The sequence below is a fragment of the Apostichopus japonicus genome, chromosome 20 (assembly GCF_037975245.1).
Source record: "Apostichopus japonicus isolate 1M-3 chromosome 20, ASM3797524v1, whole genome shotgun sequence".
Taxonomy (NCBI): Eukaryota; Metazoa; Echinodermata; class Holothuroidea; order Aspidochirotida; family Stichopodidae; genus Apostichopus; species Apostichopus japonicus.
The window spans coordinates 15,036,127-15,064,097 of record NC_092580.1 but is presented as its reverse complement, the minus strand read 5'-3'; the positions used below and the strand labels follow the sequence as shown (position 1 = coordinate 15,064,097).

Genomic DNA, 27,971 nt, shown 5'->3' with positions numbered 1-27,971 from the left:
TATAAAAGTATTTATTTTGGTATTAAATTCTATTACACTGTTTCAATATAGCAATAAATATTGTATGCATTATGTTACCAGATTTGCCTCTTTTCTTCTATTGTTATCATTGTTTCCTCTGAAATTAAAACTAATCTAAAAACAAAGACGAAGAGGGGTGGGGAGGGGTATTACTCACCACAACATCAATAACTTGTATGCAAGGAGCTATGCAGGGAGCAGGAACCTCACTGACAACAAATAACTACATTTTGTTACAATTGGAGCTGTGGTGATCACAAATAACTTGCTAAAGTATGTCCTAACCATAAGTGGTGACATTCTATCATATTTTCAATGACTTTGTTTACCAAAGTTCATTCAAACCTCCTCATGTCAGAGTGCCTTTTCATCTTCGTAGATGTGCTCATCTGGACGGGTTGAAGAATTCATCCTGAAATGCACATTTTTAACGTTGTCTAGCTACGTTCTTCAAACTTCTTTGTATCTATAGCCTCCCAATAGGTTTTCTAGATAGAGGGTGTGCTTTAACAAATGTTGTTCTTTGTTATTACTGCCATCCTCAAAATACTTCCACCCTCTTAGAAATCTTATCTGTTGTATGGATCTTCATATGCAACTTTCACTGAAAAAATGTTGCTTCCAGTCAGCTGTCACAAATATCTTTTTACCTGAAGTTATTCTTTAAGAAAAACAAGAGGTTTGAAATACACGTGAACAGACTCTTACGGTCTTACCCGATGTCTTCCCTACAATAGTCCACCATCTTTGTGACTCTCATTAGATTTGTGTTTTTTACCCCAACTTGGTTTGCAAGATTCTGACTATCATATTTTGGCAACACCTCCTTAAACACGATCTCACTCGGGCTTCATATCATCATACAACATCAATGTGCCTCTAAAAGCAACAGCGCCATCATTATCCAGTTCTTCCAACATTTGTTTCACCTTCTTCGGTATCATCCACATTTTCTGTTTTGTCATTTAGCTCCATTTTAGTTTTCATGAGTTCTTGATATTCCAGCTGTGTAGCCATCAGTTTATTCTGGAGGGTTGCAATCTCCACACACTGCTCAACAGCTGGGGAGCATAATAAGAATAGAGAGAGAGTAACAATAAGACATGAGCAGCAGGGAGGTTCCATACGTCTATGACAGGGGTGGGCAACCTTTTTGAATGAATGGGCCAGATATAATGGGTGAAAAGTTTACTGGGCCGCACCTAGCCAACAACCTGCTGTTGATTTCAAACCTTTGATTCCGAGGACTTTCAAGCAATAGGTGTGTGTACTTAATCTGTATTCACAAAAACATAATGTCAATGCAGTACAGTTGATAATTAATGGGTATAATAGGTCTACATGACAGCATCATTAGTGCCAATAAATTCTAAGCAGCTAGTTCATTTTTTTGTGATGGTGTAATTTTTGGTTAATTTGGTTAATTTTTTTCTTTTTCTTGAGACATCTCACAGGCCGCAAAAAAATCACTGGCGGGCCATATGTGGCCCACTGGCTGAAGGTTGCCCACTCCTGGTCTATGCAATGACTATTTCAAGCCAGATGCTGCAAGTAATTACAGCTGAAATATGGCAAAAACATGATGAAAAGTGTAGTCAATTAGCAGACTTTGTGAAGCCAGCCATCTGGGTGGGTTTGCCCAGCAAGGCAAAGGATAGAGCTATACCTTAGGAGATCATAACGTTTTGACACCCAATCTGTGCAACTGCCAATGCTTTCACAGAGTTGGTTAAACTCATCTCTGTATCTTTCTCTTCATCTTATTATCCTCCTGCTAATTACCAATAAATCTTGCAAACACTATTCCTAAACTTATTCTCAGACCGATGCAGCTTAACTAAACGGATTAATTCTCTACATACAGACATACAACTAGAGACAGATAACAAGAATCTTTTGAGATCATTCTTAAATATGAAAAGAGTAGACCAGTAGTTCTAAGATCTTTATCGCATACACAATCCATGAGTGTGGTTGATATCTTTTTTCCCTTTCCATTTTTGTTGGGGGGTGAGGGGGTGGGGTTAGGGGGGGTGGGGGTGGCACTGGTGAGTGGATAACACTATTTCTTAAATGATATACTGTTGGGCTATACCAATTAATGAAACATAATATGACTCTATATTAGCTTTCAATATGTCAACAAACATAAATATGATTAAATATTCTTCATTCAAACCAAATTTACATGTTTTAAATATACATTATATTCTTCATTGATTAACATAAATCTAGTAAAACTGTAATTTAAAAATTAGATATAATATGAAGATAAATATGTATAAGGTATACATTTACCTTCTATAAAGGCATTCTGACCCTGTCTTAATGCTGCTGGGACCAAAATACCAAACCACTTTAGTGGATCTTGGATAGTAACCTCCTCTATGGAGAGTTCTTGGATTCTCTCTTCCAACTCTGATTCCTCTGGGCCATTCTCTTCTGCCTTCCTTCTTCTGACTGATGTATGCAGAAGAAAATGAAAAAAGGAGTGTATAAAAGTCTGTAGAGTTGGACCTTTGCCATACAAAGAATACAAAAATGTTACACATTCCCACTTATGAATGTATATTAGATCCTCCTGCAAGCAAGAACTCGCGAAGAAGCCATCATTGGCTTATCAAAGCAGCAAGCTGACCGAAGTCAGTCTCTTAGATTCATATTTAACGTCCATGATTATGAATTGTCAATTGTCAACAGCTCTGTAACTGGACGACATGCATTAATCTTGGAGTGACTCGAACTCGGGACCTTAGGATTGAAAAGCACCGGCGTTAACCAATGAGCTAACACTCGAAGTTATAACTAATAACTTCCAATTTATACAATCAACATCTTCTTCATATTATGCCATATATACTTTGTTTACAGTTTACACCAGATGAATTTAAAGAAGAAACAGAGCAAATCACGCTCTTTACCTCGATGTGATAACGAGTGAGATACACAACCCTACACAACTTTGATAGAAATCTGCTAAGGAGACACGTACCTATTACGGATGCAGTCTTAAGACTGACGTACACTTACCATACTGATTAATCGTGATTGTTCCATTTTTGCAAACGAACACACATTGTCCTGCCAGCAAACATAAAAGTCCAGATTTGTTGAGGTTTTTGTGAGGTTCATAATAAATCACTGTGTAATGTGACACACAAACCACAGAAGTGCACACATAGTACGCATCACTATACATGGCCGTATTTGAGGCATGATGTTATCGTTTTCAACACACAAAGATGATTCATGGCTGCATATTAGCCCCACAAGATTGGCAGAAAACGCTGTCTAACTGGATTTACAAAGTTGCAACAAGTACCAATATTGACTTCAATTGCAATTTTTTGGCAATATTATGAATCTTCCTTCCCTAAGAGCTCCCCAAAACTCCTCCCCACCCAGGGATGCAGTGTCCTACCGGTAAACCACTGAATATGCTAACCCTTGCCTAAAGCCTTGAGCAAGTCTTCATATGATTAGCATTGCACATCAATTTCATTTCAAGTTCCTTTCCACATTCAGGTGGCTTTACATATCTGTGCAGTTGAAGTGTCAAGCTCAAGCAAATCAGCTCAAGCAAACCACTGTCAAACTCATAAACTAATCCCTCAACAGATATCTCTGTACTGGATTATTATGGCTACAATTTACACGCAGCACAGTGACCTTTAGGCTATACTGTCTGCATAATTACCCTGTGATTCGGTCGACTGTACTTCCGCGTTTCTGTCTTTGTCACTTCCTGCCTGCTTCTGTTTGGCAGTTTTCTTAGTCGGTTCTCGTCTTTGATGAAAAAATGTGCAGCTGCCACATTCATCACTGCAAGCAAATGATAGTCACTTAAAAGGTTATCTTGGTAAAGACAAGAATGATCAGCCGTTGTAGGGTCAAACCTGTACTGCGTATTGTAATACAAAGTACTTTACTTTTACAAGTCAACATGTACCCAACAATTAACTTCAAAATAACTACAGAACATGCACAGCTCATTACTCAAATATCAGGTAAATAAAACAGTTTTATGAAACCAACCTGACTTCTACTGATGCCAGAGCCTTCATATTGGTTGTGTTATACTGCAAAGATCCCACAGATCTAGATCCCATAGAGTACCTAGCCTTGGAAAGACTGAAAAAACCCTGAAAGGCAAAATGAATCCTAAATGATCATTACTGGCGATAAGAATGCCACATACTTTGAAAACATATAGGTATATTCACTGTTTTGCACACAAGGTTCACTCACTAACATACTGTTTGGTCCTCTAACAGTACAAGGTATGGTAACTTGTACAAGGTATGGTAAAGCTACAGTATGCTATAGGCCTAGTTCATATCCTTACAAGTGAGAGCAATGACTAGAGTAGGCCTAGTACTTAGTTCTTCACTATGTTCTCCCAGGTAATACCATTTGCTTACTTTGGTACATCCATGGGTACCCATTTTTTGAGCATAGGTCTAATTAAAAACCAAACTGTACTTAGTGAATATAATTTTGCCTAACAGTATTAAGCAGTGTGTACTGTAAGGCTAATTAATTGTGGTTTCAGTTGTTTTCCGCACACGTTACTTTCCGCACACGTTACTTTCCGCACATTACTTTCCGCTGGAAAAAAATCTTGTGCGGAAAACAACTTTTTCTTCCACTTACCTGTACACTATATTTTTCCTCATGATGATAAAAATAACATGAGAAAGTATCAAAGAACGTCGATAAGCATGGTTAGACTGAGTTCATGTTAGAACAGTTAAGCTGCTTATAATTTACAGGAGGCTTGGGGTGTTTGTAATGAGGGATCACTTAAAGGAGTATGAGGCATAATATTATATAGCCCTATATATTCTCACTCTGTACTCTGTTATTGTTAATGTGAAAATATCACAAAAGACACCCCTCCCCCTCTGCCCGCCCCCTAAAGGATGAAACTTAGCGAGACCAAATCGTCACGGCAGCTCACCTTTTTTCACCTTTAGCCATATCGAAAACTACAACCAAATAAGATGGCGCTGTTTAACTAAAATTAAACTTGTGCTTACAGCCTAAGCTAGTGCTTACAGCCTAAGTTACAACCTTAGCTATCCTAATAATAATCTAGTCTCGAAGCTACATTTTATCCTGCCAGTTAAATGCTATCTTCTCCATCCTCCATAATCCTTCCATGTGCCTAATCATTTCAGTAAGTCATTCTGTTCCTCCCACAAAAACGGTACTTTCCGCTGAACAAAACGTTGTTTTCCGCTGACAAATTTGTGTGCGGAAAACACTGTTTTGTTTCAGCGGAAAGTAACGTGTGCAGAAAATTACGGTATCCATTAATTTTACAGTAATTGCGTCAGACAATAAAAAGCTGTTCCTATTTTAACTGACTTGTAGAGCAAAGATGCAGAGACACACATCTATAGTATATAGTTAGAACTATTTGTATCTTGCAATTTTGCTTTTTCAACACTAACACACTTTGTTTTGCTACAGTATGACCTGGGAACCTTTTAGAATTTCACATCAGATATATATATACTGCAAATGCTGTGCGTCTCCATCAAAATCCTATTTGAAGAGTAATATGCTTCGCCTACCATCATCAGTACCACGTCCGTCATTGTACACAATTATCATTACTCTAGGTCTAGGCTATAGAGTATATTCATACCGCACACACAGAACTCTAGCACGGGATTGTTATGGTCAAAATTCAAAGGCCACAAAGTTCTAGAATGCGCATTGACCATCTGTTATATTAACTTAGGCTACAGTTCTGAGTAAGTTAATTAGGCTACAATAACGTTAGGCTACATAGTACAAGTACTATAGTATAGGCCAGTGTGTTAGCCTAGGTCTACCTCTCGTAAGCCATCCTGAAGTCTCTTTTTCCTTTCGGTAAGTTCCTCGAGAATTTCGAAATATTTAATTGCTGCTTCATCAAGTTTTTGACAGATGTTTGCCACCTCCATGTTTGAAAAACTCACTTACTCTTGCAGTTACAAAACTTATACTGAGGGCATCTTCCCACAAGATATTTCACATGATCATAAGTGTATATTTACTATGTACATTGGGTAGCTAGATTATGATTAATAAAATCAGTTTTGTTATTGCTAATTTTCAGGCGGGGCTTTAGTTCAAGTACCACCCCATTGATCATCAAGGCGGACCAAACCGTAAGTCTAAACACGCCTCCTAACAGTTCACTGTGCGCTCTGCCCAAGGCCATGTTATACGTACAACTACAAGATGGAGGTGTGGCTTAGCTAGATAATACTACAAAATAGTTTCTATCATAATAAGTGGACCAGTTTAATCTTGAAAAGTGTTATTCTTATGAGAATATGACCTAGGTACTTTTATTTTGTTGCATCGTGTTTCTGCATCACGTGTATGGATGGATTTCGCGTCCTGGCCTACTGCGAACAAAAACGTCAGTTCGACGCAAACATACAGTCAAGCAGTCCAAGGGTATGTTGACATAGAACCCATGATATAGGTCTAACTTTAGGTTGGGGATATAGTCCTAGGCCTGACGTTTGTTTCCAACGTTGACAGTTTTTGCCTGTGCCACACAAAGTTTAGATCGACAAAATTTAGCCAACTGCGTGTCACTGGTAATGGTATGTAATTACAATCAAATGACGGAAAGCATTGTATGTAGGCAAAGCTATAGCCAGTATAATAAGGCATATATTGGAATTTTACATTAATACAGGCCTAGTTGTTTTTGCCCAAAATAAGACAGTGGCAAACGTTAATGATGTATACGGATTGCAAGAATATCAGTCAGTACTCTGAAGAGGCACTAAGCTAACCCAGTATAGGCATGATCTGTAGAGGGGAATAAGGGGTACATATATATGTGACTTTGACTAATTGATCCCCCCAAATCACCTCAAAATTTCCTGATAAAATAGATTCACTCTGTGCATTCTGTAGCACAATTTTTATACTTGTGTGAAGCGTATTCTAGTTTGTTATTGTTATTATGACGTCACACATGGCTCGCGTTGTGGTGGTTTGCTCTGTGGTGTGACGGGCTATGAATCACGCGCTATTAGAAGCATACAGATGTTTTGTTTTAAATGATTCGGTTTGTGGGGTCGGAAGACAGCCAAACTGGTTCAAATTGGTTGAGTGCCGATTTGCATGTGCTCATCTGCATATCCGGTTGGCACTCAACCATTCAAGAGTTTGGTGAGGGGTGAGTTATAAGTTTAGACCAATCAGGTTCAAGGGCAGAGCGTGTGCCCTGTGTATCGCGTCGTAATTTGTTATTTTAAAATCAGCTAGGGGTTTAAGTGTCTCCTAAAGACATATCGGGGAGTTTAAGTTTATCATCCGGAGTCTACAGAGTACAGACGTAGAACAGTGGCCGGGCTCCGTAATTTATATTTATGCCTTTACATTTTAATTAACCAAAGTTATAGTTTTATTCAGAATCAATAAAAAAGGAACATATTATCAAATATCCGCTTTTGGAGATTATTTCCTGTTCACGCGCGGTTCGACGTTATCAGTGTAAGGCCTGGCTTACCGTTCTTAGAACTACCCTTATAATGGTTTTCAATATAAAGCGACACCTTTTGATTAGAATCATTTCTAAATTTGTCAACAAAGTGGGCCGGTATCCTCTATCAAGTAAAGTAACAGTTTCCTCTACATTTTCTCCACAGAAGGGCATCTTTCTAAATGAAAAATTCATTTTTTAATTACAAAAATGAAAAGAGAGCACTGTTAATTTATGAAAGGGGAGCTTAATGATGTTTTCACAACTGTTGCCTTGTTTGTTTGTTTGTTCCTGTTTTTGAAGAATATTGTAGATGGGGCGGCCACCACTGGTTGTAGACCAATGAATCTATGCATGCTCATAACAGAGGTTACAAGTACTTATATAGGCATGTTAAATACTTTATACTGTTGTCATTGAATTTATTTAAGTCGTAACGTTTTAAGAAAAACAACGAAAACCCCAAAACAAACTGGGCAGTTATTTTATGAAGGCACCAGTTGCATGATTATTAAAGTAATTGCTTGATACAGTTCAGTAGGCTATAGAAGTTACTAACTTTTAATCTCTTGTCTTTCTGGAAGACTATGGCCAGTTTTTTGTTCATCATCTAAGTGCATTTTCTTTCTCTCTTCCAGGTGACAGAGATGGGAGATGCTACTAGCAATCTTGTCGATGACCCATCAAATAATAACAAGCTGTTCAAAGTGCTAGTTGTAGGCAATCCTCTAGTTGGAAAATCGTCCTTTGTTTTCCGTTACGTTCATGGTAAATATACCAGATTCCAGGCGACGATTGGCGGTAAGATCTTTGTACTACTGAGACTGCACAGGGCAGGTTAAGCCTGAAAGTTCTTAGAAGTATATATGGAAATGTTCACCATGCACTCCCAATGGATTAAGTCCTCAGATCAATATGTTTGCTCTTCCAAAAGTTGAACAAATTCTAATGTACAGTTTGAAGTAAAATATATGTTTTTGCATCTTACCCAAATGTTATTTTGTGTTATGTCAAGGTATGACACTTACTTTAAAACAAACTTTCTTACAAGTTTTCAAAAAAAGTGTAAAAATTACTACAAGGTTCTGCCCAGATGCTGTGTAATGTACGAGGTTCTGCTCAGTTGCTGTGTAATGAGTGAGGTAAACGTAACTAGTGTAAGAGATGCTGTATTGTACATATAAAAAATGAAAGCAGCCAGTTTTGTACTCAAGGAACTATAATACTTTTTTACTTTTGTCGTGATTATAGTCATTCAAAAGTCATGACAGGTCTGGTAATACTACCATGCAACCTTATAAAGGTAATCATGTATGTATGTACCCCAAATATGCTAGTAATTTTCAACATGTATTTTACTGTGAATGTAAACATTGTATAAACCCACACCCAGATAAATTGAAGTATCTAGTTTTAATAATGCTCAATGGCTGAAACAAATTTTTGGGATCAGAGCCTTTAGCAAAGTACTTTCGAAAGGTTTTAGCAGCATTGCTAACATTTGGGGCCAAATCTGATGACCTTTAAGCATGATCGTTTAATAGTCATTGAGACATTTTGATTGTTTAATTTAATACTATATAAGTTATCTGGGGACGAATTATAATGGTCACTTCTCCGAAAAAAAGTCCATACAATATGTGACCTTTTGACATAGACCTACAGTGCTCAAGATTAATTATGAACCGCAGTTTGGGTAGGTATTGGTAGGTCTAGAGTAAAGCCCTCATCACTTTTTTAGCTTTGTTGTTTTCTTTGCCATACAGTGGACTTTGCCTTGAAAAAGATTGAAAGGCCTAATAAAGAGACCGTCAGATTACAGATCTGGGACATTGCAGGTAAGTGACTCACTAGTAACTGCAGGCTTCATATTTTGGCAGTAAAATTCTGTGTTTTCCGCCATTTCTAGCAGCAAGGATCTGTGAGTCATTCATTCAAAGTCACTGTACATATAAACATAATGATTCAAAGATCACCATATAATAGAATCATTATCAGGTCATAACTTAAATGTGACATAACAAATCAAAGAACCTCCCCTGACAACCCTCCCCACACCCCACCCCCCCCCCATATCCCACCTCTCTTTGTGAAATCAAGGGAAGAAACCTTGGAAGAAGATAGATTTTTGCAGCGTATGTGCAGAGTGGATACATTGTATTTGCATTTTTTTGTTAATATGTGTATTTGCTTTCTTCACCATCTCATAGTTTAATTTTTCTCATGTTTTGCCTCACAGTATCTAATTTTGTTTTGATTTTATGATGCCAGTCCCATCATAGGAATTATTTCTTTATAATTTAAATCACATTCATTTATAATTATTATGATGATTTTACTTAATTTTCTCTTCTTTTTTTTTTACCTAAAAGAATATTTCAATAAGTATATATGTTCCTCAAGGGAAAACTAGTAACATATTTTTTACGTCCTTTTTCGTTTTTCAGGACAGGAATATTTTGGGTCCCTCACTAAACTGTATTATAGGAAAGCCTCTGCCTGCATCATTATGTTTGACGTCAGTGATGCCAAGAGCTTTCATGACGTAGGTAAATGGAAGCACGATGTCGACCAGAATGTACAACTGCCAGATGGCCGCCCTATCCCTTGCATGCTTCTTGGGAATAAGGTATATACAGTACATAAATGTGACACATGTTACATGATAGCCCTGCTTACCTGTCAGCTAGGCAATCTTTTTATAACCCTTTTCTGCGTGTATAGCATTTTTTAATCTTTGTATAACCTTTTTCTGTGTGTACATCTTTTTTAATTTAATAAATTTTGATGTTGAAGGTTTCCTATATAGCAATGATACATAGCCACTCTTCTGATAAAATGTATACTAGGTATTTTAACCTACATATTCCAAGATACAAACAGTTATTTATTTAGTTTGAGAAAAAAAGAATGATTTATATTAGAAGCAAATAAAATCTCTCATTCAATTTCTTTTATTTAAATTTTAACTTCAGACAGATCTGTCGAACAGACGCATTCAAGATGAGGATATAAAATCCTTATGCCGGGACTCTTCTTTTATTGGTTGGTCAACAATATCTGTTAAGGATAACACCAACATAGCAGGACCAATGATGTGAGTACATCTTTTAGTATGAAAGGATGACTATAAAAGAACATGAATTAGGTTAATACTGTCTAGGTGACATACCATTAAATACAATTTTGCTAGAGCAGGATGAATTACAATACCAAATTTGAGTTATTAAGGAATTTCACCCAGGGGCATAGTCTGACTTTTTTATGGGGCCCAATACTTTATTGGAGGGGAGGGGGGGATAGGCAGAACCTATTTTCCAAACAAGAAACGATTCTCTGACCAATAATTGGGAAGTCTCCCCTAAATGTCAGAAAACCTTGATTATAGTAGATTTTTTTTTATTTGCACTAGTGACTATTAGTAAACACAAAACCAAAAACAGTCCAAAGGGGAAGATGCAGACTTGCAGAACCACAGCATAAAGCAGTGTGTCTTATTATCCATGTCATGTTATGTTACAATAACCCCCACCTCCCCCTCCCACCCCCTCCACTCCCATTTCTTCTCTTTATGGCTCCTCTTTTGATGTCAAATCAAATCACAAATTGCAAAACTTCAAACCATGCCTGCATGTTCTTTGTTTTTTTGTAGGTTTCTTGTGGAGAGGATATTGGAGACTGAGAATAAATCTAACATGTGCAAAACCGATCTCTTTACCACCAGCGATGGCAATATTCGGCTTCCAGATGAACCAGAGAATAGTTCAAGGTTCTGTTGCTCCATATAGCTAACTTTAGCCACTACAGTAACATTTAATCACCAAAATTGTAACAAATTTAACCTTGTATTTTAACCAAATTAAGATACCCAATTAGTCTTTTGGTTAGAATTTATCATCAGATGAATAATAAGTATTGATTAATTGCTGATTATATTTGAATCCAAACCATTTTGCTGCCCATACAATTTATATCATGTAAATAGTATTATAATCACAAACTTGTACAAAACTTCAATCTCAAATTTGTAAAAATTTAAGGATGCATTGATGACGTAAAGAGACGTGATATGAACTGTTTTCAATGTTTTGCAATATTTATAGTGCAATGTAGAAGCAAAATCAATTATTCTTTTATTATATGATCACATATGTTGATTAACCTGTTTGAAAATCAGGACAATTTAGTTTGCTGGAGGACAACGTATCATTGTGGCAAACACGGGACAAATCCTGATACATCAATACATGAGTTAGCGCTAAATACATTCTTCTATTAATGTCTCATACACTGGCGTTGACAGGTATGCAAACTTTTCCGTTTAGTGCTCTTGTAATATTTCAGATATTATTTTGTCTGTTAAATTACAATCCATGATCATGTGTATTACATATGATATATTTCATGTGGTGCTAATCTTAATAATTCTTGAAAAAAAAAAATTGATTTGGGCAGAGGAAATGACATGGTTAAATCAAGGATTCCACTAAGCATACTCTACTAAATTTCTTTTTAAATGTGTGTGACATTGCAAGTAGCTGTTTATTACATTCTTTTAGAAGTTAGTGTTATGTTTCTATTTGTAAACTTTGCACCACGATGCTTTATTTAGCTTTTGGCTGGAAACATTTTTATATTTACTCAGTGCCGTCCTTGTGAGGAAGAGATCATGTTATGAAAGAAAGGTTGGTCGTACTTTAGATGCTATCTTGACAAACTGTCATTTTTGTTGGCTTTGTTTTATTCAGTTTGTTTACTTTATTTACATTATACAGATTAAGTACTATGCAATTGTTTATCTGCTTAGGGATTTAATTAACAATGCAGTGTGTCTAATTTATTACAATAGTTAAATTGGAAGGTTACTTTATTCATTACTCATTTAAACACAACTGACTTTCATTATTGATATTTAATTCTTTTTTTTATACTTTATTTTAGTTATTGATCTTTAACAATTAGTAAATTAATGAAATGTATATTTTTAAAATAAAGTATGATTAATTTCATATTGATATCAACAGTAATAATATATATTATTTTGTCAATTATAATGCTTGTCATAGCTAGATGTTTATAAAGATAAATCATTATGAAACTATGTGAAATGTCTTAAAATTTTATGAATTCCAAAGGTACTACTTTCATTTAGATGATCTTAACCATAGCAATACTTCCATCCATGACAGTTTTCTCTTTTTGCTTGACACAGTTGCCTCAGTAGATTATTCATATCTCTGTAAAATGTTCAAATTATGCAATTTGATTATTTACTGGATTTTTGAGAGTTATTTATCATATGAAGTGGCTGATATTTTATTTTAAAAATTTCAAAAATGTCTATCACATTATCATTACCTATGTAGATATTATATTAGTTTGATCATGTAGTACATTCACTGTGCACATGATACATAAATGTAGTCATTCGGACTTATCATTTATTACTTATTACATCACAGAAATTAATTTCCAGACTGAAATTTACTTTTCTTGCTTTTGAAACGAAAAAAAAAAACTTTGTAGATAATATCATTTGTAGAGAAAATCTTTATTATTTGGTTGTTTTTAGTTAATTCTGCCAAATTACATCAAGTTGCTTATATTTTGTGTTGTACAGAAAAGGGAAAATTAATTTTTATTTACATGGAACTTAAGCTGACAAACCCTACAGATGATGAAGAAATGTTCTTCTATGAGCTAAATACATCCATTACATTCGATCCAATTCTTTGATCTTCATTTCTGGTTACTTTAAAATTTATTCATATACAGCTGTGAATCAATTCATTAATATTTATAAGCGTATCCTAAAATATCATACATCACAAAAAAGAACAAAATGGTGACACCAGAGAGAAAACACGCGTTTGTTATTTTTCCTTACTTCCAAAGTGACAATTTTAATCAATGTAATTAAAGATGAAAGCATTCAAAGGTGAAATAGTTTAGAATTTCCGCACACAACAGGTCAACATTATCAACTTTAAAACATAACCCAAGCAGTCCCGACTCATTTACTTTTCCCCTTACAACAGACATCTGAGAATCTATTGCAATACAAAGATAGTTTCCATCCCACTGAGAAAACTTAAATTTGACTTCAAATACAAACATTTTTTTGTGAATTCCAGGCATTCATTACCTCAAAAGATTATAGTCACACCTTAATCAATATCATTTAAGATGCAAACATTCCATGGTGACTTAGATAATCCGCACACCACTGGTCATCGCCAACATTTAAAAACATGGCCCATGCAATTCAGAACATCTCTTACCTTTGCCCTTACGATATCTCTAATACAAACTGGAAAATAGTCTACATTTCCTAATGCTTAATGTAATAAAATATTCCTTACGCTGCGATACTGGTGCCCTGTCATTAGCTCTAGTACATATTCCAGTGTACAAAAAGGTGAAAGAAACAAATTTGCCACACCTATCAAGTGGCTTCCTGGCATAGGTGTTGGAGCCTCATTTGATTTGGGGGGCTGTAACGACTTGCCCGAAAATTATAACCAAAATTGTTCGCGCGCTCCCGCGCATTCAACAACTTAGTGTGCATATCATATAGGCATTCATTGGTTATTACATCACATGCCAATTACATACAATCATTTTCCGTGTTATTACCATTCCATATTTGTTATAATTATTGGGGAAGTCGTTACAATAATAATGATCATAATAATATAAGTTTAACCATTGAAAAACACATTGCAAATTATTTTTCTTTCAGTAGGTGCCCAAAAAATTGTCAGCATATTGCCCGAATTTTCACAAACATGTTTGGTTGGGGGGGCTGCAGCCCCCCCCCTCCGCCTCCTACGCCTATGCTTCCTGGTTATGGAGCTGTGCTTCATCCCTTTGGACCAGAGAAATAGTCTCTTTTCACTTGGAACAGTATAATAAACCAAGGGAAGTGGCAGACTATTGTTTCCTTGTTATTGTCTAATATCAAATCTATTCTGCAGATTAAAGAGGAAAGTGATTCTCAGAAGACATAGTTTCTTAAAAACAGTTGTCACTATATTAAAAAGAACAATGCATTCAAAAGTAATGTCTGAGAACAATGCTTTCTTATTCCCAACCTGATGGAGATGTTCAATATATGGGCGATAACTGATAACAGAAAAGTGGAACATTAGCATTACGACAAAACCCTGTAAAATTTAGAGTACTACATCGACAACACCTGCAGGGATATAAAACAAACACACATACCAGACAAAGATATTCAAAAAGAAAAGAAAAGAAATTTGCAACAGTGAATATAAGAAAAGAGTAACTATCTACTGTTAAAATGGTAAAGCAAAAATATCTTTATTTCTTGCTGTTTCTGTTTTGGGAAACAGAAAACACATTATTTCAAACAAAGAATATTAATACATCCTCATCTGTGAACCCAAACATTCATAAAAACCTGTAACATAATAAAAGCAAATCTTAATCGTAGCAGTTAGTTCTGAGCAAGAAAGAAGATTAGGGGGATGAGGATCATCAAATGCGTGTCCAAGAGGAGTCAAAAGCAAAGATACTTTTTTAAGAAAAGTTACCCAAGAAAGAACCTGGGAACGAGAGCCGAACGACTGGTCCGCTCTCAACCCAGTCCCCTTGTGTCAAGACTGGGACTGTGTGATCATTGTCAAGTGTGTATCACTATTCCTCTAGATAGGGAACAGACAGTACAAATGATCTTAGCCTAAAGGTAGAGAGGCAAAGATGTCTGATTGATAAGAAAGTTTGCATGAGTACCATCTTAATTCCATATAGTTTGTGTTGCTATGATGTGTGACTTGTCATTAAGAGAGTGCATAAACTGAAGCAAAACATTTTTAAACATTTTTTTTTTACAAAGTCTCACTCATGAACCTCTACCAGACAGTGCAGAACTAAATTATACATTGATTAGCATTTGCTAATCAATATATAATATCCTGAATATATAACATGCTAACTATGAACAGTATGCAGTTGTATGGTTTGCAAAGCCTTAGTTTTGGATTAACTTGAAACTACAAAATGAGATCAAGAAAACACCACCTCTTTGTCGTGACCCGGACCTAATCAAATAACCTCCATTTTAATTTGGCAGTGACATTAAACTATATAGAAAGCCTTCTTTGAAAGTATTTATTTATGCCTTCCTTCATTTACAGACAATTCTATATTCTAAAGTTGATGCAAGATACAATATCACTACAGCTAGTGAGAAATACAACCTCTTCAATTTCAGTTAAGTTAATCAGTATATTTGTATGATACTCTAAGAGTGCACCAACAGGAATACAAAAATGTTGAGTCACACTTCATTTTAATGGGATAAGGGAATGGGCAAAGCAGAATAGGATGGTTCAGTACTGCATCAGGATATAGTGTATTTCGTTCCTGTCAGAATGGCAAAGTTGCTTATCCTTTCTTATCTCGAAGTGGACTACCTTTTGGTTTCGTTCCTACACAATAGCTATAAGCTCAAAATGGATGACATAACAGATACAATACATTACTGAGAAAGTACATAAGACAGTAGGAGTTCTTACAGCAGATTTACCAAGAAGCAGCGTACAAATATACTAAATGCAATACAGAAGTAGAACAATCATGCCAAAGAAGAAGTGTTTGTTACCTCTGAATTAATCATGAAAAGTAACCTATGAGAGTCTCTAAATACAGCGGTGGTGAAAAACAACGATACTGACACCTTCTGTGAAGGAATAATATCTATTTTAAGGCACTGGATGGCGGTTAACTTAGCTATCCTTCTTGGTATCTTCGCTACTCTCCGATTGTTTCTGTCAAAGTAATAAAAAAAGAGAAGATAACATTATGTTAAAAGCTGCTGGCTATTGCGTACATACGGAAACAAAATATATTACTTGTTGTATCAGAGTACTAAAAGATCTTTAAATATAATGAGTAAGTTTTGACTCTTCAAAACAAACGCTCCAGTGCTTTGCCTAGACTTACAGTCCTTCATTGCCGATGCACTGAGACTTGGCCTAATTTACATATGAAAATGAAAATCTTTATTGAAGTCATTATCATAGACTAGTTGACTAGTTTGACTAGTTGACAGTTGACTAGTTTACCACACATTAAAGGAATCACCTATAGGCTAGACACTTAAAGGGGTTGAATTTGGGTGAGCCCTAGGCTTGTCAAATTTTATTGTTCGTGTGCAAAAACTGTTCAAAGGTTGAAAGAACAATTTGTATAACATCTAGAGATTTAATGCAAATAGCTTCACCAATTATATAAAGAATTGATGAGGTTGTTTCTGATAGCTTTCTATTCTGATAACCTCTGATTTGGCACTATAACATAAACTTGAAAATGCAGTTCACCTTTATTATGTTAGTTTTCTAGTTAGCAAAGGTCAATGACTGACCCCATTTGTTAATAATCTCAGACTTAGATAAAGGGGGCAGGCAGGTACACACAGGGAAAAAGACAGGTACATGGCAAGTAAATATGTGGAGAAGGTAGGTACATATGGGGAGAAAGCTGGTACATATAGGGAAGAGGCGGGTACATATACGGAAAAAGGCTGGTACATATAGGGAAAAGGATAGTACATGTGGGGAGAAGGTTGGTACATATAGGGAAAAGAGTGGTATATATGGGGGAAGGTTGGTACATATAGTGAGAAGGCTGTAACATATAGGGAAGAGGCCGATACATGTATAGAAAAGGCTGGTACATATAGGGAGAAGGATGGTACATGTAGGGAGAAGGTTGGTACATATAGGAGAAAACAGTGGTATATGGGAAGAAGGCTGGTACATATGGGGAATAGGCTGGTACATATGGGGAGAAGGCTGGTACTTATAGGACCAAGGCAGATAGATATACATTGGTACAACAAATACCTGAAGATCTGAATGTTCCTTCAACAGGCGATCATATTCGCTGGAAACCCCCTCAGCTTGCTTCTTGATAGAACTCAAGTCACTCTTGGTCTTCTCTAGTTCTAAGTATTTGGATAAGATAAACAAGATGGATTAACACAGGAAAGAAATTTATGGAAAAGTGCCATGAATGATTTTTTAATTTCTCAGTACTGGAAGGGGATTCTGCTAGCCAGTTTTTATTAAATAACAGTTGCATTAGGATTCATAATTGTTTTGTTTATTTTGATGTTTTGATAGAAAATACGGTGTATCATATCGGTGAACTTTTTTCACCGAAGTTGGTCACATTTTTTTATATCAAAATTCTCTTATTAAGCATAATATTTAAAAAAATTCCTTTCAGCTTTTACTATGACATATTTTCTGCAATTCCTATGTCGTGAAAGGTTAAATGTAAGTAAACAGCATGGCTTAAATATGAATGAACGCCTACTGTTGAAATTCTCCTTACAACAGAGCCACACAGTTTGTGTACAGATCTATTCTTATGAATAACATTCCCCACCCAAGGGCCATAAGTAATGGGAGGGAAGGGATCCATGTCATGAGTTTCACTGGGAGTCTGTTTCATTATTCCATTTTATTTACAGTCAGGGAGATTCAATATTTTCAGTTTCGTTTCCTGCATAGGATTATATGCTCAAATGATTATCTATTCTGTATTAAAGTATATGACTCTCCTCTCTGTTCTTTTGGTAACTCTGAATTTGAAAGTTTAGAGCACCTTTTCTATTTTTGTCCATTAGTAAAAAAGTTTTGGGATGCAATTTGCACTGAGAGAAAAGTGTAATATAGATGAATTTATTGTAAACTTCGGAGCTGTAGTTCAAATGAACAGTCACAGACTAGTAACTTCTTTGTTCTGCATGCAAAGTACTTTATTTTTACATGTAAGAATAGAGCTATGGTTTCCAATGCACTTGACATTCTATTTTAAGATTAAGTTCATTTTTGAGGTTGAACTCTTTAAAAGAAATTTGAAATGGTTGAGGAGTACAAAGTCGTCTTTGATTGCTTTTAATATGCGTAACTCTGCTTAATTCTCTTTGTTTCTGTGTTCGTGCTTGCCATGGAAGCTTTTGATCACTACTAAGAGTAAGTTGTAAGGCTTTCTCTTTGAAAATACATCACCATATATTTTTTTTATGTGTTAAACAAAATGTGGAAAGAAAGACATGTAATAACAGAGATGCAAACAAAATAAAAATAAAATAAATAAATAAAAATAATTGATTTGATGTTTAAATTTTGGTTAATGAAGTTTGTATATTACAAAACATTGAAACAAAAAAGGTAAAGTTATGCTATAACTTCAAAAGATTCAATGGTTTTTCACAACAAATAATGTTTAAACATTTGCATGTGTATCTCAAACTTGCATCCCAGACAAATCCTTTCCAAGGTTAGTCATTAAGAGGAAGATGTACTATACCTTTCTTGGTCATTTCTAACTCATCTTGGGTATGCTTCAGTTCTTTTGTGACTTCGCTATCGGCGACGGCTGCCACAACAGTATCCGACAAGGTGGAAGATCCTTTACGACTCTGTAAAGAGTGTTCAATGAAAGACATTCTTTGCACATTGCTGTCGGCAGTATCAAACTTACATCACCTACTTCCAGCTACTTAATTACTTATGGCAAAGATCTAGTACCATTGAGAAAGGCATCAATACATACATAGCCATCCAGAGATTCCAGACACACCTAGCTAACATAACCAGTACTCTGCATCAAACATTAGACAACAACACCAAGCTCTGACTGACAACTTAAGCTCCGTAGCAATGTGGCTGAGTAGATTTCTTAAACTAACTCTCGTTGAGGCCATTCCATCAAGTGTATGTTCATTTCTGATGAGAATTGAAAGCAATGAACGGTAGCTTTATCAAAAAAGTCTTCAAATGATAAACAATCTACTGCAAAATACATATATATACACACACATATATATATATATATATATATATATATATATATATATGCATTCAATTTGAAATAATGTTCCCTTGACACACATATCACTTGGAGATAATAACTCCATGATGCCATAAAGGAATTCAACAACATAAAAGATTTAAACAATGTTGTCATTCCAATGAAGAATCTCTGTTACAGAAAACATGCCCTCACTTTTTCAACCAACATTCCAAGGATTACAACTGTAACTGTAAGTGTGTACTTCTGACAATTGCCTTCAAAAGGTTTTGTCCTGATCACACTGGCCATCTGCTCACCAGCAACCCTCAACCCGTTAAGTTTCTCTCAACCCCAAGTTGAACATTTTACTGACAAACCTTTTTCAAGTCATCTAATTCCTCCATGTATTTGGTTGCGGTATCACTAGCATTCTTAGCCTGTGTGAGGGATGCTTCATTAGAGGCCATCAGGGTAGCTGTAGTTGAGATTAGTGTACAAATACGACTTAGGACCCTGCGAACACAAAATTAAAAAAATACACCCAGCATTACTATTTGTTCCCCATGCCTCTGTGCAAATGTCACAGTATATCATATTATGAAAGGCCTATTTTAGTTCATTCAACATTACAGATGCAATTGATTCACAGATATATCATGCTGATTCATCCTACCCATCATCAAGTCATCATTCACTCAAGACATTCATAAAGTGCATCTGATGGAAGGAAGATACTTTGCAGTGTTGATGAAATATGTTAAAATAGCTAAATTGCATTAATACCAATTGATGCTGATCTATTGAGCTACAACATGCAAAACAAGGGGAGCTGTGTATTAGATCAAATTGCAAATTGCTCTGATAGACGTAAGTAGCAAGAGCAACAACTGTGGTCATCGATGTTAAATGGAATATTTCTGAGCGTTCTACTGCCGGTGAGATGGATCATAGCACAGATCGACTGGAATTGTGTCGTTTAAGACAACTAGACGCTAAATGCAGCAGACCTTGTCTAAGATTTGATCTTCATAGTTTTCTTCATGCACTATATGAAAGATCATACATACTTAAAAAGATAACAGATACTTAAACAGACATACTTAAACAGATACTTAAACAACATGGTTACTTCACTTAGTTATATAGACAAAATAATCTATTTTAATGGTTACCATTAATACACAAATATTTGGGGTTAAGCCCAGACAGCAAGTTCTCCAGAAATAGTTATTAAATGACTGCGGATACTACTCTTGACTAGACTAACCACTACCTGAAATTGATTAGGTCCAATGGAAAGCAAAATTTTGTGGAAGATGACAGAAACAAGAAAGAATTTATAGTAAAATCACTGGAATAATTTCTGTTTTTATGACCCTCTCGCCAGCTACAGGCAGGGACGTAGCCAGGGGGGGAGCAGGGGGGGCGACAGAAATTATTCCAGTGATTTTACTATAAATTCTCGTCAAATGTATTAAAGTCTAGACATTGGACAATAAACAAGAATCATCCTACTGGAAAAATTGTAAAAGAGCACTACCTTTGTCTTTCTGATATAATATATACAAGAACATGTAAAAGAATTCAAACAGGAAACAAAATCTGCTGATAATATGATATCATATGATAATGATGAAACTGGCAAAACATTGCACCAGATCGCATCTAAGGACCTTCAATTTTTCAAAAATATCTCAAAGGGGAGGGGGACTCCCCTCCACTTAGAACCCTCCCCAATATCAATAGCAAAATGTGCTCCCCCCCTTTCAAATTTCTGGCTACGTCGCTGGCTACAGGTAATGCTTTACCTTGACCAATATGTAGAATAACATGGCTGGGTTTCATGAGCTCACTGTATCAACTGAAAACAGTGCTTGATAATTTACGACAATAACACTAACATGCCATCTGAAGTACTCATCAAATTAGCTTTCAACAACCAGCCGGTGAGCAACTGACAAGGAATAACTTACATCCAAAGGAAAACAGCGAAGCCTGCAATGTAAAGATTACGTTGGGAACGAAACAGTTTCATGTTCATGACCGCTTCGGCGTTAGGAACCGTGAGATCGACGTCCTCTGCTGCTTCGCTGTATTTACGGACATCTCTGACCGCGTCTGAAAGAGACAGAATATCCACATCATTCAAAGGTTATGAAAAACCCCCTCAATCTGCAAGAACGGCAAAAGAATTCCGCCACTCATGCTCGATGTGGTTTAATTCCTTTACTACCAGCAAGGGAGCATGTCACTGAGTCTGCTTCAGGCCCCCAGTAATACATGTCAGCCACACTGGCAATGACAATACAATGGATTGGATGGAACAGTTTTGAAGCGACCACAAAGATAAAGAATATCACATCAACAACGAGCTGCTGTGGCTGATTGTCCACAGTTGTAGCGTTAGACGTGAAACGCTTTGCATTTAACGCTTAATTTCTTTGATATCTACATCATATTTTTGTTAGTGTATGAATCCTCTCAGCTTTCTTAATGGATTGACTTTCGGCACAAAAACTGAATTTTGATACGTTGTAGACCTTTAGAACACTGAGCACTATCAGACCAGGTTGTATTTCTATGTAACACTTTTAATTTTTTAAGAAATGACCCCCTTTTGAAATATTAATTTAAGTTGCTGGAATACATATTTAAACACAAAAACCACTGGTTTAGTTCCCCAGATGTAAAAATATACTCAATAGGAATATATAAGACTTTTATGGCTTTAAAAATGACAATGTAGTACTTTGTCAAGGACAAATGGTGCTAAATGACATCCAATACTGTCCCATTGTTCATGAGAAGCTCTTGGTTATTTATTTACTTGAATTTAAAACGTAGCGTTGAAATACCTCATGCAACATTTATTACACAGGGATGTGCCCAGGATTTCCTGAGTGCCGGGTATACTGATCGCCATCCTGTGGGAGGGGTCTAAGGGGGAGGGGGTGCTTTTTTTCGATTTTTGAAGGTGCTCAGATGCCAAATGCTGGCACTTGTGGAGCACTTACACAAGTACTAGTTTTGCTAACTATTTACATTTTTTTTTTTTTTAGGGAAATATATTACATACCTGGTAGAAGTTATTAGTTTGTTTCAAAGAGATTTTACAAGGGACCGATTGAGAGCCGTAAGAAATGTTTCTCGCAAGCGTAATTGATGCATTATTAGTCTGTATGATTTTGGTATAGGCACGGCCCAATTTATGTTGAATATATTGTTAGGAATGTCGGGATTTAGATGAAAATAGTGCTGGGCGGGATTCACCATTTTTAAGACAGTGCTGGGCGGTAATGTTTAGTGCTGGGCGGGACCGCCCAGTGCCGCCCACCGTGGGCACATCCCTGTAACATATGTCGTGCGCTGTATGTGTTTAATCCAGTTACTCCTATGTTCTAACAGAAGCTCTTCCAATTCCAAGCATGTGAGAAAGTAAAAACTTAGCTCACTTGTGCACAGGAGCTGTGCATAGCATGAGATACTAATAAGCCGTGATCAAGAAGCCTTTCTGCTCAACAAATTGACTAGTAAAAATAAATGACTATTTGTAAGTATTAAAAGTCTCTTCAACATGTATACTCCCATGCATACTCTACACCAGGGGTGGATAACCTTTTTGAATGAATATGCCAGATATAAGGAGTGAAAAATTGACTGGGCCACACCTTACCAACGACCTGCTGTTATTTTCAAACCTTTAATTCCGAGGACTTTCAAGCAAAAAGGTGTGTTTACTTAATCTGTATTCACAAAAACATAATGTCAATACAGTACAGTTGATAATTAATGGGGATAATAGGCCTACCTAACAGCATCATTAGTGCAGATAAATTCTAAGCAGCTAGCTCGTTTTTTGTGATGATGTAAAATAGATTGATTTTTTTCTTTTTCTTGAGACATCTCAAGGGCTGCAGATATATCTCTGGCGGGTCGCATGTGGCCCGCGGGCCGTAGGTTGCCCACCTCAGCTCTACACTGTAAAACAACTATTAAACATGAAGTTTAACCAAGTTTCTTGATCTTACCTAAGAATAACACGATTAATATCGCCATAAAGACATTAAAGTAGATGTTTCCATATGCACTCATTGCTCTGATTGCTCTGGAGTGGAAAAGTTTCTGCCATCTGAAAAAATATAAAATACAAATGTAATCTCATATATCAGTATATATATATATTTTCTTTATTATATTTTTTCTTTATCATATATCAGTATTTATATTGGCTTAACAATACAAAAGTCTTCATATACACATGCAGTTTTTTAAGTATTCTGCAAGAACTTGATACTACCAGCTTCACTTCACCCAAAAAATAGAAAGTTTTGAGTATGAAACCTGAGCAGCCCCATTTTCTTTTGTTTTTTTTTTGAGTAACATGTAGCTTTGCACTGCAGCAATAATGGAATGCTAGTTGTGTTAGACTCATTGATAGTAAAATGCATGAATATACTGTATATGAAGGTCTACACTGCATATAATGGCACGGAATGCTGTGTCAACCTATATGTTGTTCTTATATAGATACATGCACACATACACGCACACATACCTACACGCATACGCTCATACAGAAACAGACACTAGGTCACTTTGAACTAAATTAGCATACAGTAATTGTTGTAATTACCTGTTACAATAACAACTATTCCTAATTAAGAATTATTTTGCTTTCAGTCTCTTACAAAGGTAACATATTTCACAGTTTGTATGCTTGTAACTTACTGTTGGGGGGGGGGGAGCATGGAGCTTTGCATGTGTACTGTAATGGATATATAGGAAGGTGTAGTACAAAGCAAATCCTGTTTAGAATCAGAAATTTTATATTTTTTTTATAGCAATCTGAATTTAAAGCTATATTTCAGAAAATGTTGTTTTAAAACAATGTTTTTAACGTATTTACCCTGCAATAATCCAAAATAATGATATGCAAAAGACTCTATCTTACGTTCTGGGCTTTATGAAGGGTAGCATTAGCAAAGCAATTGCTACAACCTCCATGTACATGAAGGAAGCTACAAATTTCCACTGCAGACTCATGGTGTCTCTTGGTCTTATCAGCAAATATACTGTATGCTCAAAGAATCTGTGATGGAAGCAATTGAGAATTAATACATTAGATCATAAATATTATATTTTAACAAACATGAATGATGAAACACCATAGCAGTTTCAAACCTACAAAAATAGTAAACAGTGAACACACTGGTCAGTTACCCTTGAAAGAATGACAAAGCAAACATTGGAAGTGGGGACTCCAATCCCAGAGGTTCAATGTGTGGATGGGTGGATGTCCCCCTTCCCTTTGACAAAACTATCTTTGCAAGTGCTAAAACACAAAAATGGTGACGGCTTTTCAAGCAGATGACTCTGCCTTCAATTCCTATTAGAATCTTGTGAAGTATCAACCACTTATTCTTACATTCCCCAAACACAATGTCTTCTTTCCTACATAATTTAACAATGGACTGGAGGGATCACTACCTAAACATTTGCTGTACACTACACCTGCTACACCAATTGTTGAGTAACTTTCTTTTCACCTGAGGCAATATAGTACTTTTTCTCTATCAGAATCTGTAAATAGCCTGGAATTTTGGAAATAATGTTAGGCTTAGGCTTAGGTTTTTCTGTATCTACAAAGAAATATATTGCAATGCAAGATGTGACCTCTTTCTACAGTCATAAAATAGTTAACATACAAAGCTATATGTATAATTTACAAAAATGCAGCGAAGCTAAAAATTGATTTGTGGGACGATTTGCCTTCTTGTGCTTGATAAACTTTCTCCTGCTGGATGATTGCTGGGCAAATTTAGAAGGACTATTCTGGTTGGCGCTCAGACAACGTTTTTGGTTTTCTGAACAGTAAAATTGGATGTTTTCAAAAATGTAGCAAAATAACAACGAATGACCAATACATACAGTACACTGTAGGACGGATGTGAAGGTTTAGTGATAAAGAACACAATATTTGGAGCATAGGCCCACCGCTGTATCAGTATCTCAAAGTGTTACCAATTTATCTAACATTTGACCAATTTGAGGGTATTTAGTACAATGTAAACTGAATTTGATACAAACAAATTAGTTGTCCGATCGACGACCACCAAAGCTGATTTTGGTTGACCGAACAGAAAATTGGTCATCTGGGACAATTAGATTACCGTTTAAAAATTATCATTTATAATCTGCCCAGGATCGTGAAATGAAATATTGTTCAGATTAAAGTTCAAGTAATGCAAGTTGAATATTCCCTCTAATCTTGACAAGTTCAAGAAACCAGAAAAAGTTTAGTGGTTCCTATGCCCAAACATATTCATAGTGTGGCAAGACAATGGACAGCGGTCAAACACAATGTAAGAAGTTACTCATGTGATGTTGAGAAACATAAAATGATAAAATTATGTGCTACTACAGAACGTATTAGCCTATCACACTAACTTGCACAGTGCTTTGGGGGCTCCGTGGAGAATAAAAGTTATAACACATGGAAAACCCCTACTAAATCATTCCATCTTATGAATCTTTTTAAAGCTGCAAAAAGTACCATGGATGCAGTTTGGTAAAACATCAAGAACTAATGACAAGATGGTATTTTGAGAATCAAGTTTGCGTATCAAACAATTTGTTCCCGGTTGGTTTACAAAAATATTTCAAACACAAAGTATATTGCTAATTTTGATTAGGCTTAGTTGTTACTATAGCAGACTTATAATAGTCCTATCATTTTTTACAGGAATTAAAAAAGAAAGAAAATGTTTCGTTTAGGTTCTGGTCAGCACAAACTACAAAGGGTGGTAAAAATTAATAGCCAGGATATGCTACCAGACTTGCACCTAAGTGTTGCACTTAATTGGTCAAACAGAGCAACGAATCATACAACAGAAGGTAACAGGAAAGATAGGCTTGTGTCTTTCCACAAAGAAAATGCCAGCACACAGCTAGTTTCATATCAACTTGGTGTAGAATATGATCGTTCATATTAAATGAGGTTAAGACTAGTGTTATAGAATATGCACATACTTTTCTTAATAATTTACTAACGAGAGTTATACAAATGGTTTCTGTTTGTGAGTTGTGCAAACGCTAATGAGTGACTAGTCGATTATAACTTTAACACTTTAGCCTATTAATGCATGACTTAACGTGCGATTTGAACTTCATTCTGGCTGTTTAAACATAACGGTATCAGGCCGATATCGGGATTGGAATATCTGATATTGGCTAAAACCGATATTGCCTAGGCCTAGATCTGCACAACACTAGTGAATAAACCTAACGTTAAGCCTTAATTTACGTTAGAATATGGGAACATCTTATATAGGCCTTGGGCCTAGGCTACATGGCATCTTATTTCACCAACAAGAAACAAGAAAGGACCCAAACTACTCTAGTTCACACACAGGCGCTCCCAACGTATGTCATATAGAATTTATTAGAATAAAGCCTGTGTGTCATTCGTTGGCAGCGCCTGCAGTGATATATCACAAAGCATAAATAGGCCCTATACTATGTTAGCCTAACTTTACTATACTACGAGTACGTGCAGCCTTCTACTACAGTACTACTACTAGGCCTCAGTTCGAACACGTACTTGCTACAAATAGTAAAAGCGAAGATAACTGATTTCTAAATTTGATGTCACTAGTGTGAGTGATTTTCATCTGCAAATGAGCATATTTACCTCTGCTGTCACGCTCACGGTTCTACTCTCGAACTGCAACACCGCTTAAACTAGTTGAAACAGTGCTCGTGTTCACTGGACGTGTCTTAATGCTTCGTTCTTCTACTATTGTAACCTATTCAAACAAATATGTTAATTTTTTCAAATGTTACTTTCAAGACCTCTAATCTCACTGTGTGCTTAGTACGTACGGTTCAGACTGACTCCACACATTCAGTATAAAATACACGGTTCATACGTATGTCGCTTGAAACCGCAGAAATATGAATATTATGTAATCAGATTTGGCTGCAGTAAGTCAACTGAGAGTTTCTTTGAGCAAGGAATAAGCTGTAATGTACAAACACTGCTCTTACATCAAGCTTTTCATATGAGTCAATACAATCCAAAGTGCTACACGTAGACTAAGTTCTACTATGATGCAACCCACGCTCTAAATTTGGGTACTGACCAAATAACTAAAGACGGTACTGACATTCCTTTGATGAGCGAACTTTTGTCGGTGCTTATCGGTATGACAGACAGGGCCCCAAATTTCGGGTTAGACATCGGGGAAGGTTAACTGGAAGTAAACACATTTTTTTGTGGTATTAACTCTTGAGAGTGCTCGAAAATTCGAAAATTTCCGGGATTAACAGGAGAAGGGTAAGGGGTCGGAAATCGAGGAAAAGTTAAAATGTTGAGGGTGAAAAGTGAAAATTGGTATTATGATCAAAAATATAGAAGAAAACTTGGGATTACGGAAGATTGAAAATTGAAGTAGGCCTATTGCCTGAAAAGGTTAAATTTTGGGAATTACAATTTCCAGAAAAAATACCAATATTTTGAAATAAAATATTCTAATTCTCTACATCCCATCAGCTTTGCCAGGTAGCATCTGCAATAGTGAAATTCTCCTGGCAAAGTGCCCCAAGCTGGACAAGAATCCCC

At 36.0% G+C, this 27,971-nt stretch overlaps 3 protein-coding genes across 5 annotated transcripts; 1 reads left to right on the top strand and 2 right to left on the bottom strand.

Moving 5' to 3' along the window:
• Positions 1–10: 10 nt before the first annotated feature.
• Positions 11–6,143, bottom strand: LOC139961219 (coiled-coil domain-containing protein 115-like). The gene is made up of 5 exons (XM_071960277.1): positions 5,865–6,143; positions 4,057–4,163; positions 3,719–3,843; positions 2,320–2,481; positions 11–1,082 (listed from the first exon to the last, which is right to left on the bottom strand). Exons 1-5 carry the CDS (start codon positions 5,973–5,975, stop codon positions 922–924), a joined length of 666 nt encoding a protein of 221 aa, XP_071816378.1. The 5' UTR covers positions 5,976–6,143; the 3' UTR covers positions 11–921.
• A 111-nt stretch (positions 6,144–6,254) lies between these two features.
• On the top strand, positions 6,255–12,002 carry LOC139961217 (ras-related protein Rab-7L1-like). Of its 2 annotated transcripts, none has more exons than XM_071960273.1 (6): positions 6,255–6,477; positions 8,158–8,320; positions 9,286–9,357; positions 9,967–10,148; positions 10,495–10,616; positions 11,172–12,002. In XM_071960273.1, the coding sequence occupies exons 1-6, from the start codon at positions 6,400–6,402 to the stop codon at positions 11,305–11,307; spliced, it is 753 nt and encodes a 250-aa protein (XP_071816374.1). In that variant the 5' UTR covers positions 6,255–6,399; the 3' UTR covers positions 11,308–12,002. The 2 variants fall into 2 exon arrangements, with proteins under 2 accessions (XP_071816374.1, XP_071816375.1); XM_071960274.1 differs by lacking the exon at positions 6,255–6,477 and adding an exon at positions 6,486–6,629.
• A 78-nt stretch (positions 12,003–12,080) lies between these two features.
• Positions 12,081–27,356, bottom strand: LOC139961218 (B-cell receptor-associated protein 31-like). Of its 2 annotated transcripts, none has more exons than XM_071960276.1 (8): positions 27,047–27,356; positions 24,303–24,443; positions 23,380–23,480; positions 21,325–21,469; positions 19,729–19,864; positions 18,866–18,977; positions 17,392–17,492; positions 12,081–16,314 (listed from the first exon to the last, which is right to left on the bottom strand). In XM_071960276.1, the coding sequence occupies exons 2-8, from the start codon at positions 24,392–24,394 to the stop codon at positions 16,273–16,275; spliced, it is 729 nt and encodes a 242-aa protein (XP_071816377.1). In that variant the 5' UTR covers positions 24,395–24,443; positions 27,047–27,356; the 3' UTR covers positions 12,081–16,272. The 2 variants fall into 2 exon arrangements, with proteins under 2 accessions (XP_071816377.1, XP_071816376.1); XM_071960275.1 differs by having other exon boundaries at positions 24,303–24,440; positions 27,042–27,354.
• Positions 27,357–27,971: the final 615 nt, after the last annotated feature.

Excerpts from the sequence above, each read along its gene's own strand:
- LOC139961219 (XM_071960277.1), bottom strand. The coding sequence starts at position 5,975 with ATGGAGGTGGCAAACATCTGTCAAAAACTTGATGAAGCAGCAATTAAA. Across the intron at positions 4,164-5,864 it reads TTCAGGATGGCTTACGAGAG|GGTTTTTTCAGTCTTTCCAA; the intron begins GTAGACCTAGGC and ends TTTGCCTTTCAG. Across the intron at positions 3,844-4,056 it reads CTGGCATCAGTAGAAGTCAG|TGATGAATGTGGCAGCTGCA; the intron begins GTTGGTTTCATA and ends ATTTGCTTGCAG.
- LOC139961217 (XM_071960273.1), top strand. The coding sequence starts at position 6,400 with ATGGATGGATTTCGCGTCCTGGCCTACTGCGAACAAAAACGTCAGTTC. Across the intron at positions 10,149-10,494 it reads GCATGCTTCTTGGGAATAAG|ACAGATCTGTCGAACAGACG; the intron begins GTATATACAGTA and ends TTTTAACTTCAG. Across the intron at positions 10,617-11,171 it reads AACATAGCAGGACCAATGAT|GTTTCTTGTGGAGAGGATAT; the intron begins GTGAGTACATCT and ends GTTTTTTTGTAG.
- LOC139961218 (XM_071960276.1), bottom strand. The coding sequence starts at position 24,394 with ATGAGTCTGCAGTGGAAATTTGTAGCTTCCTTCATGTACATGGAGGTT. Across the intron at positions 21,470-23,379 it reads ATTAATCGTGTTATTCTTAG|ACGCGGTCAGAGATGTCCGT; the intron begins GTAAGATCAAGA and ends TGTCTCTTTCAG. Across the intron at positions 19,865-21,324 it reads TTCGCTGTTTTCCTTTGGAT|GGTCCTAAGTCGTATTTGTA; the intron begins GTAAGTTATTCC and ends TTGTGTTCGCAG.